General features: G+C 40.4%; 1 protein-coding gene across 2 annotated transcripts in view; it reads left to right on the top strand.

Annotated features, from left to right (window-relative positions):
- The window catches only part of FAM120A (family with sequence similarity 120 member A), a 117057-nt gene that overhangs the window by 94869 nt on the left and 8520 nt on the right, over window positions 1-13668 (top strand). For both annotated transcript variants that reach the window (XM_068973747.1, XM_068973746.1), the window contains 5 exons: window positions 2341-2455; window positions 7890-8099; window positions 10146-10329; window positions 10917-11054; window positions 13165-13306. In XM_068973747.1, the coding sequence (XP_068829848.1) occupies window positions 2341-2455; window positions 7890-8099; window positions 10146-10329; window positions 10917-11054; window positions 13165-13306 (789 nt within the window). The remainder of the gene's footprint in view (window positions 1-2340; window positions 2456-7889; window positions 8100-10145; window positions 10330-10916; window positions 11055-13164; window positions 13307-13668) is intronic.

Consider the following 13668-nt stretch of genomic DNA (forward strand, 5'->3'; position numbering starts at 1 on the left):
TAAAAGTTAACTTTGTTAAAATGTAAAAAGAAAGTCAGATGGAAGAAATGGTAGGTATTGGGATTCTCTCGTAGCTAAGTTGGTAAAGAATCTGTCTGCCATGCAGGAGACCCAGGTTTGATTTCCTGGGTCGGGAGATCCCGTGAAGAAGGCAGTGACAACCCACTCCAGCATTCTTGCCTGGGAAATCCCATGGACAGAGGAGCCTGGCGGGCTACAGTGCATGGGATCGCAAAGAGTCGGACACAACTTGGCGACTAAACCACCACTAACCCAAAAGACTTTCTGTTGCAGCTAAACTGAGTGCTGAGAGTCTTTGCTGCCAGGAAAACCAGGAAAGAACTTGAGAAAAGCAACCTGTCCACGAAACAGTCTCTTCCCGAATCATCATATTTAAAGAAACATCTCGCCTTAGGGCTGGGGGATGGAGGGGGGATTTAGTGTTTGCAGGATGAAAAGAGTTGTAGTGGTGGATGGTGGGGGGTGTCTCTTGGGATACAGTGAATATACCTAATGCTGTTGCACTGTCAATTTAAAAGTGATTAAAATGCTAGATTTTTTGTTATGTGTATTTTGAAGCGTTAGCTGCTCAGATGTTATGTGTATTTTACCACAGTTTTTAAAAAATAAGAAAAGTAAAAGGGATGCATAATACGGATACTTAGGCAGAGAACATTTTATATTGAGCACAAGCTTTCCACAATAATTTTTTTCAGAGAAAAGTAGGGAGACTTTCTTCAGATTTGTTGTTTCTTGCATCAAATTCTGGTTAAAACTCAGTAAGACTTGTTTAAGATGTTTGGCACACAACCAATTGCATAGGGTATTATTTTTATCTTTGTAAATGTTGACAGTTTAATGAAGTAAAACTTTTACATCACTCTTTTAAGTATATCTGATCAAATATAAATACCACAGAGATTTAACACCCACCTTGTTTACCTTGTTTGTTTACCTTCTTTTCTGCTTCTACTGCATAATTTGACCATGAAGTACATAAGCTCTGTGCCTCCACTTCACCATCTCTATAATGGGGCAGTAATGGTTCCTGCCCCAGAGTGGCTGTGACCACTTAAGGAATCAGTTGTGTGTAAATACTCAGACTAGCACCTGGCACCAGTGAGCACTTTCATTTTTCTATTGGAATTTTTATTGAAAATACTCCTTTTAGTCATTTGGATAGAACTTCCTCCTTCTCCTTTTATGTTTACATTCCTGTGGATGAATATTAATTATTACTGAAATGAGAGAAGGCTCTGCACTAACTCTGATTCTAATTTTGTCAACTTAAATTTTAAGTGCTGAGAAACCTTTCTCAGCAGACAGTACTGGAAAAGAGCTTTGTTAGGCATGTCACAGTTCTCTAGACGCCTCTTAAGCTATTTGCCAGAGATCACATAGGGATCACCAGGAGTTATTTGGGGGTATCAGCTGGCAACTTGACTAGGTCATCCTTCAAGTTTGCTGAATACAGACTTAGGAACCATTGGATAAGTGAGGCTTATGATGAAGTTCTTACTGGCTAGCCCCTCACTCTCTCACACCCAAATACTGGTTGGGGTTGCGCCTTTACCTAATGCTCTGGAGGTTGTCACTGGGCCAGCGCTGAGCGGCAAGGTGAGTAAAGGGGAAATGATCAATAGAGGAAAGGGACTATGGACACCTGGCAGTTCTCAGGCAGAGAGTACAAATGGAAGTTTGGAGACTTAGAAATTGATTTCCCTTTAGGTGCTCACACCAGGGTGGCCCCAGTAAGTCTGCATGACCCCAGGGATTACAGGCATCTAGTTCTTCAGGTGCCAGTTTTGAAGCCTGAAGCTTTATTGTCCCTGCTATCACTTCCTGTTCCACTGTAGGGCATTCACCTGCCACCACCAGAGCCCCTTCCATGCAGACAGTTTACATAAGACTTAACTCTTCATCAGGGGGTAAATCTTGCTTATTTGGACTTAGGACCTGCCTCCCAGATATCATGTGTTGAATTAAAATAGATAAATCAAATAAATTGGTGCTTAACATATATTTTCAGAGTTTAAACCCCTCAGAAAAATATATGTTATATCAAATTTAAAAAATCACCAGCTGGTTTGCAGTGTGTTCTTATTTAGTGTGCTTGTTAATTATTGCAGAATCAAACATTCTGATCAGCCCAGCTAATGATTAGGTTTCTATTTGTAACTGGCATCATCCAGTGAAACTAGAGAAGCTGGCTAAGAAATCCATATAGCCCTCCTTGGTTTGTGTCATCCTGACTCTCCCTAGAAGCCGAACACCAGGTTGTGCGTGTGACTGGTGAGTGCTCCATCCTGACACCAGACCCTCTCTGTCCACCCCCTGTAGGTATATGGTGCAGTGGCCTGGAGCACGGATACTGCGTCGCCAGGAGCTGGATGCCTTCTTGGCTCAGGCGCTGTCCCCCAAACTCTATGAGCCTGATCAGCTGCAGGAGCTCAAGGTAATCTACAATCCTCATTCTTTGTTTTGGGAGGTCTTGTTTTGGAGCCATGGCTCACCAAGCAGTCACTCAGTGCACTAAACTAGTAATACTAATGACGTGAACTTGAGAGCCTTCAGGGCAAAAGGAACTTCCTTCCCGGTTATAGAAACAGTCAAGTCTACTTTTGTGCGATAAAGATTTTTCCCATGTTTACCAGTGGGTATTTATTCTTGTTTTTCACATCAGGAAGTAAACTTGCCTTTTATTTCAGGTGGGGATCCCAAACCCTGGGAGGGCTTGGTCCTAAGAGTTTACTAACATCTGGCCAGGATTCTTTTTCTTATTTCGTTCTATTATTCCTAAATACAACATTCGTTTTCTCTAAAAAAAAAAAAAAAATAGTCTTTGCCCTCCTGGTATTATAAATCCCTTTTAAAAAACCACTTGAAGAACAATGTTATGTCATCATTCCTGTGCCCTTCTAGTCAGCATTTAACATTGTATTCCTTTTAGTTTTCCCTTCTAGTATTCTTTTTTTTTCCTTTGATTGTTTTGACAGTATTAATTTTGTCCATTTTATCACCTGATTTTTTGGTGTGCTTATCTTTTCAGTGCACTTTTATTAGTCACTGTGTCCACATGGCTGTAGTTGCTTTCTAATTTCTACACTAAATTTTAGAAAGTTCAAGACTTCAGAGTTAGCTGAATTAGTGGATCTGCCTTTTCTTTTTAATGTACAGGGTTTTGGTTTTTTCTTTGCCATTGGTTTGATTTTTTTTGTTGTGGTTTGTGTTTTTTGTTTGTTTTTTTACAAAATTCGATTTGTAATCAAGTAATCTCTTTTGACAAAATCGCCTTCACTTTTAGATCTTTTTTACCATTCTTTATGAAGGCGTTCTTACCCTGCAGAAGAGTTTTAGACTCATTTGAAGGGTTTTCAGTATTCTCCTGTTGGGGCTCAATAAATCTGTGGTTGCCCCTAAATTATTGAGTTAAATTCAGTAATCCAGTGTTGACCCTCAACTGTGTGGAGCCCATGTCATTTGTGATCACCTTAGGCTTCTGATGACTTTGAAACAAGCTAAACTAAACACAACCAAACTTAGGAGAGTCTACCTCAAATTATACTCTTTACTTTGTAGTTTAAGGTTTTCTGTTAGACAGAAAGTTTTTTTTTAATGGTTTTGAATTTAAGTTTTCGTTCTAGAGTATTTGACCGGGTGTCCCCTGAGAGGCTGGTACTAAGTGCAGGCTCTGCGTCCTGTGTCCTAGAGTGTGGTGCCATCACCGCCGTCTTCATCAGCAGACTGTGCTCAGGGGTGTTGTGAATACTTTTACTAGAGTGTGGTGCCATCCCTCTACCTCTACTTCCTGTTTCTCTTATTTAGATTATTACATCAGTATTGACATCCCAGTTCTGAAAATCAGACCGCCAGGTATCAGGTATGCCCACCAAGCCTTATTCACCATCAACTTGCTTTTACTCAAAGTTCATCTTCTCCCATATCCTTTTCATTTTTGGATCAACACGTAGGATATAACTTTTGAAAGATAGTCACACTCTAAGCTTTCATTTTGGTTCTTTTGAGGTCTTAGTGCTTTCATGATTTTCTCCTGATTCTTCATCTAAAGCCAGGCATTTCTAGAGCTGTGTTTAGAAAGACCCATTTTATGTGCAGTTACTTCAAGCCCACCACTCTCCCTTTGGGTCTTGCTGGTCTGGAGGTCTATGTTCCTTTCACCAAGGACAGCCTGCATCATTAGTGCTTCATCCACGAGCACCATAAATTCTGAAAGAGCTGGAAGGGAAAAATAACAGCATTCATTGGGGGGAGAAATAGTTGGGGTGTTTTGTTCTGTTTTGTTTTTTAAGATCAGTGATCCTCTCAGTTATCAGATTGAGAACTAATCATTATTTAAATGAACAAAAATCCCTATGCAGAGACTGAGAGTCCCAAAATTCAGTGATAGAAAAGTAAATTTCAAAATGGCTTTTTCACTTAACCATTAAAGTTGTTTTGATATTTCAAAAGCAGTGACAATGCTTTTCTATAAAACACCATTTTCCTGCTTAGGATATAGTCAACTCTTGATTTTTGTTGTTGTTTTAGAGGCCATTATCCAGTTTGTGGATTGCCCAGATCCTGTTTTTCTTCTCCCATTTTTGCCATCATGTGCTTTGAGAATAAGAGGAGAAGAGAAAGAAAAGACCTAGTTTTGACAGTTTGCCCTCTTGATGGCTATTCTGATGGGAGGTTTGGGAAAAGATGTTGAAACCATTGATTTAAATGAATTTGCAAGAGTTTCATCTTGTCCATTCTCTGTCCTCCCGCCACAACCCTGAACAATTGAATGTTCTGCGTGGCTCAGTGATTGACAGCTCTCACTTTTTCCCTGTTATTATTATTATTTTTTTTTTGGCACTTCTTCTAGGTTACCAGCACAAACATAAAGACTAAGGTAAAATCAGCACTGATGCTGTATTTGAAGGAGGGTGGGTAAAGGATGAAGAGAAAGATCTTTGTACAGTTTTAATATTTATCCAGTTTCTTTCTCCCTTGCTCTTGACATCCCTATAATTGCCTTAAATTCTTTTAACAGTTTCACATGCCAAGTGCAGAATTAAAAGATGGAAAATGAAGAGCTTTAAAGACAGTATTAGGGACGTGCAGCATGTCTGTGATACCTGTAAGAATTGTTGTGCATATAGGTAAATATGCCAAATCAAAGTAAGAGTCTGTTGCCCAGTAATTAGAAGTTGGACAAAGTAAACCGCACTGGAATTTGGTTCTTCAACTAATTGGCTGGAGATACATTCCATATTTGTGTTTCCTGTAAGATCAGAAAATCTTGTCACTATTTTTCTAGTTGAGGAATAATGGTGGATATTTTATCTTCCTTGGTATAAGAGAATGAGGTTAAGATGTGAATATTACAGCCATTTCTATAGAATGAGGTTAAGATGTGAATATTACACCCATTTCTATAGAATGAGGTTAAGATGTGAATATTACAGCCATTTCTATAGAATGAGGTTAAGATGTGAATATTACACCCATTTCTATAGAATGAGGTTAAGATGTGAATATTACAGCCATTTCTATGATCAAGGGTTCAGATTTTGGTGCTACCAGTTACCAGTTTTGTGACCTTGAGCTCTCTGTGACTCAGTTTCTCCATCTATGAAATGGAGTTCTAACAGCAGTTGTTGAGATGTTAATGAAATAATATATGAAAAAATACTTTGTGTGGTATCTGATACATATTTATTAAGTACCCCATAAATATTAGTGTTATATGTATAAAATTAACATTTAGGGAATGAAATATAAAGTACCATGTAAAATAATTAAAATTAAAAAAAAGTTTTTTGAATAAAGTGAATCCACGCAGTAATTGAGATTCTATTCACTTTATTTAGACAGTTTCTAAGAATTTTCCTTTACTGAATTAATAGTAGTTGCTAGTTCTAAAACTAATTGACTTGAAAATCATTTCTTAAACCCATAAAAACATAGTTCATTAAGTAATGATAAGGTCATTTAAAATAAATACATATGTGTGTGGATAAGGTAGACTTAGCCATTCCTCCCATGAGCTCACTGGGAAGTTACTTGTTTTAACTCAGGTGCCTCTGTGTTCCAGCTCTGATTTCTTAGCCTCAGTGCTCAGATGGCCATCTGCCAGAGTGGGTTTGAGCTCTGTTAGTTAAGTAAGGCCTGAGGGTGCATATTATCTGCACCTCCAGTCGCTAAGAAATGGCAGTAGTACCTAGTTTCCCCAAAGGACACTGCTGCCACTTTGTTTTCTCAGAGCAGCAGCAGCAGCACCATTGCCTTCCCCTCCGCCTTGACCAGGCCCCCCTCTCCTGGCCTGGACAACTGTGGACTGGCAACAAGAGAGCAGCTAGAGGCCTAGTTGCCATCGTCCCTGCAGAGAGGCCAGGAGATGGGTGCTGCACGGGCAGCCCCCAAGCTCAGGCTGGCATCGCTGCTGTGACACTTTCCCACAGCGTCAGTGTTTAGGAAGGAGAAACTCTCTCTCTGCCTTGAGACTCAGAAGAAAGGAATTTCCACTTCCTTTCTGCAGTGCAGAGAGAGGCAGGATCAGTAGGGATCTATGTAAGTTAGGTGACTTTTTTATTTCCATTTTGCGCCCGCCCCGCTTTCTGCTCATAAATGTAAAAATTCATCTATCATCCCGAACCCACCTGCCCTCAACTGAATATGCTTATTAGTTACTCTTTCCAGCACTACACTGGAGAAGCAGAAGCCAGCAGGCGTGGGCTGGGAGGGACAGACTTGTCCAGGTTCAGGAAGTTCTTCACTGCATTGACTTCAAGTTTTGTTTTTTGTGTTGTTTTGGTTTTTTTTTAAGTTGAAAAATATGGTGTTAGCTGATAATGGGGAATGTTGACAACGACAGCACGAAACATCAGATAATCATAAGTTCATTAGTATTTGGCACTGGAGTCATCTTTTTTCTCTTTAATGAAAAGCTCGTTTACCTGCCACAGTTAGGCATTGCTTAGTTTGGTACACATAAAGACTGCATTCTCAAGATACCATAACCTTAGAAAATAAGCATGCATGGTGGGAAGACAGAAACCAGGACAGTTAAAACTCAGTCCTGGATAATCCACAAACTAGGTCCTTCACAGATAATCAAGAGTTGACTGTATTTGTCGGTGTTTCTTATCCTGTGCATTAGATGCTAGAAGAAAGGGCTGTGTGTACAAAGGGAGGCTCACAGCACCAATGACTTGAGGGAAAAGAACCCAGAAATGCAAGTCTCTAGATTCTGATAGTCTGCATGGTTCAGATACAGTGTTTTTGCTGTTGTGTTCTTTCATTTATAAGCTATCCATTTCTCCTGAAACATTTTGACAGTCTCATTAATAAGTTGCTATCTAAAACATTAACATATAAAATAATGTAGACATAAAATATAAGCTTTAGAATGAAATTATACCAAGTAATTTCTTTCCAAATAATTAAGATGACTACTTTAAAAATGCAGAATCTTAATAGAATATTCCTTTTTTACCACATTTCTGTTAATATATTACCAGTGTTTAGAATCTGCAATATAAAATTTTATTTCATAAATGAGTAACTGCTAAGGAGTTAAACTAATGATCAGTTACTTTGTCATGTGTCTACCTTAAACACAGTATTGATTTACACTTGTATAACTCTTCACAAATTCCAAATTGAAATATTTCAGTATGTTTATAGAACAGCCTCTTAAACTTAAATTTGTTAAATAACATAAAAAGTCTTTCTGTTCAGACAGGTCAGTGTTAAGTCACTGTAAGGTAGTGATAGAGCTACTTAGGGGGCATTTGGTTGAGGGGTGTCCTTATGACCCATGGAGAGTTATAGTCAGACATTGCAAGAATTGGATGCTGTAGTACTCTTACTCCATAGAAATAATTCTTTTCCATTTAAAGATTGAGAACCTCGACCCCCGAGGCATTCAGCTGTCAGCTCTCTTCATGAGTGGCGTGGACATGGCCCTGTTTGCAAACGACGCATGTGGCCAGCCAGTACCCTGGGAACACTGCTGTCCTTGGATGTATTTTGATGGGAAGCTCTTCCAGTCCAAACTCCTCAAAGCAAGCCGGGAAAAGACCCCACTCATCGACCTCTGTGATGGTCAGGTCAGTTGCAGGAAAGCAGGCTGGGTGGGGCAGGGAGGAGGGGGTGGCCACTTCTAACCAGAATGAAATAATGTTCACTAGCTAATCTGTTGTCTTTTCTACTGAATTTGTAATGAGCCCACGCAACAAGAATTTAATTTAGATTGAGCCCAGCCCAGTGTGTAACTAAATGTCAATTCAGTGCCCACATGAGCTGAGCCCAGGACATACACTTGGTTCTCATTATTCACAGTAATTGTACTGTATAAATTCACCTTGAACACTGAATTAGCAAATACGGAATCTTTGCACAGGGTTAGGGTTCTGCAAGCCTTCTGTTGCATTGTCTTCATCAGTCAGTCAATAAGACAATAACCTTGTGTTATGTATATTTCTGTTTAAATACTTCTTAATGCATATATATTGTTAACTCACTCACATTGAACTTATGACTGCAACGTTATAACTCAGCTTCAACAAAGCTCATTTAACTAACACATGCATTTTCTCTGTACGGCACATCACAGCCTGGCACTTGGAAGCACTACCCAATACTCAGCACTGTGCTATTCTAACAGCAAAATCATTCACAAAAACACAGAAATTGTGGCACTAAGGAGACAGTGACTGGACACATGTTTACAGTATAAAAACTGAAGCATGAAGACAGTGCTGTGCTTTCTTTAACCTTAGGTGGCAACTCAAGCTCTATTCCACTCAGCGAATGTCTTCAGATGACTATGAAAATGCTAGGAGTATTAATTTTGAGTTTATGAATAAATTTTAGCAAGTGGCTGAGTTTAGAGATGTGGAACTCATGAATAGTCAGGATTGACTGTACTTTTTAAAGTTCTAATTTAAAAATAAAGTGAATTAGGTCATGAGGTTATCTTGTCTCTTTGTATATAAAAGAAGCTCACATATGCTGCAAACTTTTTGCTTTTTAACCTTAGACTACAAAACATGTATTCTTCCACATGCTGCTTAAGTTAAGGTCAGTTTAAAGACAAATTTACAGAGTAAGCAGGTTTTCAGGTTCTCTGATTAAAGATTGGTTCCTGGTATAGCGACTTAGCACATACATTTTTATGTATTTATTAACAAAAGACACTCAGTGTTTTTTCGCAGTATAATTTGACATACACAAGTTGTATTGTTCACATTTGTGCAGGCTACCTCACTGGTAGCCCCATGGACAGGTCAGTTGGTCTATTGTCCTTTCTCTGTTAAAGAGCTCCAGGCATCCCTTAAGAAGCATCTACTACTCTTTACCTCAGTTCCTTTTCTGTAAAGTGAATGTTTGACCTAAAATTAAATTGACTAGGAAAGTAAAACTTAAAGATGTGAACTAGGCATCATCTACTCCCTGGTGCATGAGTAGAAGGAAGGCTGTGAGCATGACTTGTCTGGACTTAGTCATTGATTTTGAGAACCAAATTTGTTTTCAGTTAATAAATTTTATAGTAAGTGGTTCTCATCTAAAGATATACTGAGAAGGTAGAAATTTAAATTCTTGTTTTATAAGATTGTGAGATAAAGTATCTTTTTTTTTTTTTTTTTTGGCTTTTGTGATCATGTTTGCATTCTGTGGCCTTCCCTGCTGGCTCAGTGGTAAAGAATCTGCCTGACAATGCAGGAGACATAGGAGATACAGGTTCGATCTCTGGGTCAGGAAGATCCTCTGGAGAAGGAAATGGCAAGCCACTCCAGTTACTCTTGCCTGGAAAATCCCATGCACAGAGGAGCCTGGTGGGCCATAGTCCATGGGGTCGCAGAGTCAGACGGGACTTACCGACTATACTACAACAACAGCAGCAACATTGCATTCTGTACAAAAGTGTCACTGAGCAGATTGTGGCTGTGTTATTTATGGGTAAATAAGCACGGACAGAGGAGCCTGGCAGGCTACCGTCCATGAGGTCACAAAGAGTAGGACATGACTAAGCGGTTAACACACATGTAGGCGAAGCATAGTGGTCAGCATGTCTTATTTCTTTCCTGTTCATTCCAATTCAATTGAATTGAATTTGTGAATGAAGTTTTCACATGCCAGTCCTTGACTTCCAGGCCGAGCAAGCTGCCAAGGTAGAAAAGATGCGACAAAGCATCCTGGAAGGGCTGAACTTCTCCCGGCAGAGCCACCCACTCCCCTTCCCACCGCCAGCGGCGCTGCCTTTCTACCCCACCTCTGTGTACCCACGGCACTTCGGGCCCGTCCCCCCGGCCCAGGGCCGAGGGCGGGGCTTTGCAGGTGAGTGTGTCCACCACTGTAGGTACGGACTTGCTAGTGTGGGGAGACAGACACACACATAACATGCAGGCCTTCTCAGTGAGCTGTATCCTGCTATGTTGACACCTTGTAAATAATTCTCAGCCTTAGTTATGAAGTTTGCAGCAACAGCTCTTCATATTAGAAAGGAACAAACTTGATCCTGGAAGAGATGACGTGTGGGAAAGGGAGTGGGAGCTATTGAAGCTATTGCAGAGATATGATTTTTAAATTGGTCAGTGTAGCCAAAAACTCTGCTGACATTTGTGGTTTAAGATTTTCTCATGTTGTGGGGTCAGCGGGGCTGTCCTCTATTAAGGCTGCCTCCCAAGCCTGTGGCAGAGCCCATAGCAATAGTGTTTGGTCTCCAGAGGCTCCTCCAAGAGCAGGCAAGGTGACATTTCTGTGTTGCTGGTGAGCAGAAGGGTCAGGAGGCTCTTCCCTGGCAGCTGATGGTGTAAGAACAACTGAAGGACATGGGGGTCTCTCTGCCTGAAAGCCCACTGTTGGCTTTCCCTGAACCCAGTTCCTCATGGCTTCTCCCATCTCTCTCCACCCGGGTCCCACAGGAGTCTGTGGCTTTGGAAGCCCCTATGGGGAAACTGTAGCGACAGGCGCTTACCGTGCCTTCCGAGTGGCGACAGCAACAGGACACTGTGGAGCCTTCTCAGGCAGTGACAGCAGCAGGACTAGCAAGTCACAGGGCGGTAATTATGCCACAACTCCTCCTGGAGCTTTTTTCCACCAGCAGCTTCCCGCTCCTTCTGGCTTTTCCTCCTTGTCTGTCCTGACTCCAGCACCAAGTCCTTTCTGATAGGCCCCCACTCTGGTATTTGCTGCTGCTCATCTGCCAGCCTCTGCCTTCCCCCAGGTGTCTGCGGCAGCTTTGCTCTGACCCATCTCTGTCTTCCAGCGGGACCAGTGTCCACACACAGCCCTTCTGTGCACCTGCCTCCTAATCATTGCCTCCTGTGATAGACAGGTTGCCCATTCATTCCCAGGGACATTTTTTTTGCCTTCGTGTTCTCTAACAGCCCTCTGTAGGTAAAGAGGATCATGCTTGTGTAGAAGAATCTAAGGGCATTGTACAGTTCTTGGCATAAAAGAGTTTTTCATAGTTTGTTTCAGAGAAATATTAGTAAAGAAAAGTCTAATAGTCTGGTTTAAATTTCCATTGCTTCTCTTCTCATTCATATTAGGCTTGTGAGGGTGAGAAAAAGTCTTAACATTGAGTTTTGAAATATCATCTTGTGATTTTCCTGTACTTTGAAGCCCATGACTTGTAACTTTGTCATAAATGCCACATTTGGGGACTGCAAATCTAAACCTGACTGTCAAGTCTGTGTTACAGGATTACTCAAATACAGTTTTGAAGAACTTTTAGGATAGGCAAGCCTTTCTTGATCAGAAATATTTTTCCAGTTGAGTTACTTGGGTTCTTACAGAAGCTACTAGAGACATCTTTTGTAATAGTAATACTCTTCTGGGTGAACGCTGCCCTCTCTCTGTAGCTGTGGAAGCCACTTTTCTTCTGCTGGACTTGCATGCCTGCTCTTGCCTCCCCTTAGTTTTCCTGGCTTTCCAGGGTGCTTTCCTCCTGTTACTGTGCATCACACAATGCACAGTAATGTGTGTTCTCTGCTTTACAATCAGCTTCAGCTTTCTGCAACCCTTGCCTGGAAACTCATGCTGGCCTGCAGTTGTGATAAAATACTGTTGGGGGTTGTGGAGGATTGACTGTGAACATTGCTCTATCAGAAGTGGTTTAGTCTGAAATGACAATAGGAACGTGCTTCCCAACTTCTACCAAATTGTGTCTGGAATTCAGATCTCCATTGTCCAGTATGGTAGCCGCTGGCCACATGTGGCTTTCAAGCACTTGAACTGTGGCTCATCCAAACTGAGCTGTGTCCTAAGCGCACATCTAATTTTACAGACTTAACATAGAAAGAATGCAAAATGTCTCATTAGTAGTTTTTTATACTGATTACATGTTAGTTTGGTTATATTGGGTTAAATAAAATATATGTTATTAATATTTACTTCCTGTGTTTTTACTTTTTTAATGTGGCTACTAGAAAATGTAAGACTTATTTGTAGCTTTTGTTGGACAGAGCTACCTGGCTGTTAATGATCATGGCTAACACCAGGATGATGGAGAATTTATTATAATTCTTTCCATCTCCCAGAAAAGAAGATGCTTGAGGTTCTGTTTTGTTCTGTTTATTTCAGAAATTTTGGTATCAATTAATTATCTAAGCATTTTCTTAGGTAAGTTAGAAAACTTTGGAATATTCACACTACCAATTAGTGAATACAAGGAATATTTGTAACCCTGCCTAAGGAAATTATCATTTAATAACACAATAAGAGTTAACAGGCTGGCTTTACTGATTAATTTCTGTAATGTTTGGTTAAGGTAGTAAAGTCTAAGTAATTACCCAAAGAGGAAAACATTTGAATTTGCAGATTTCTATCTTGATAATGTGGAAGGTGTGCCATGTACACCCAGTACTTTATTGGATCTGTTTCTGCCTAATAGCGGTACTCATTTTTCAGCCATAACTTAATTTCAGTTGTGATTTCTTCCAATGCGGTTGTCTTACTTTCAGATATATTTTTAATGACAACTTAAAATCATTAAAATCAATTAAAACCTTTGTGCAAAGGTAGTTCACTTAATAAACAAGAAGTCTTTACAAAGGAAGAGAAAGGGCTTCATATGAAGTAGAAACCACATTTGAAAAGAAATTGCTTGCTTTTTTCTCTTTGCTGTTTCTGTGATTGTCAAGATTTTTTTCATCTACTTCTGTGCAGGAATCCAACCTATACCTTCTCAGGGAGGGAAGCTAGAAATAGCTGGCACCGTGGTTGGCCACTGGGCTGGGAGCAGACGGGGCCGAGGAGGCCGTGGGCCTTTCCCCCTGCAGGTAGTTTCTGTTGGAGGACCAGCAAGAGGGTGAGTTCGAAACAATGAAAATGTATTTGTGTAAATAAAACCAACCTTTTACCTGTTACTTTAATTATATGCTTACTGGTAACATCTTTATGTTATTAAATATATTCTTAGTGGTTATGTAGGATTCCATTATATACAACATTATGTAATTATTTAAACCATTGTTAAATAATTATCCAGAAATTAAAGTCTGTGCTTCCTATAGCACAGACTGCTGCTGCTGCTGCTAAGTCGCTTCAGTCGTGTCCGACTCTGTGCGACCCCATAGACGGCAGCCCACCAGGCTCCCCCGTCCCTGGGATTCTCCAGGCAAGAACACTGGAGTAGGTTGCCATTTCCTTCTCCAATGCATGACAGTGAAA

The sequence above is a fragment of the Capricornis sumatraensis genome, chromosome 6 (genome assembly GCF_032405125.1).
Source record: "Capricornis sumatraensis isolate serow.1 chromosome 6, serow.2, whole genome shotgun sequence".
In the NCBI taxonomy this organism is placed as follows: Eukaryota; Metazoa; Chordata; class Mammalia; order Artiodactyla; family Bovidae; genus Capricornis; species Capricornis sumatraensis.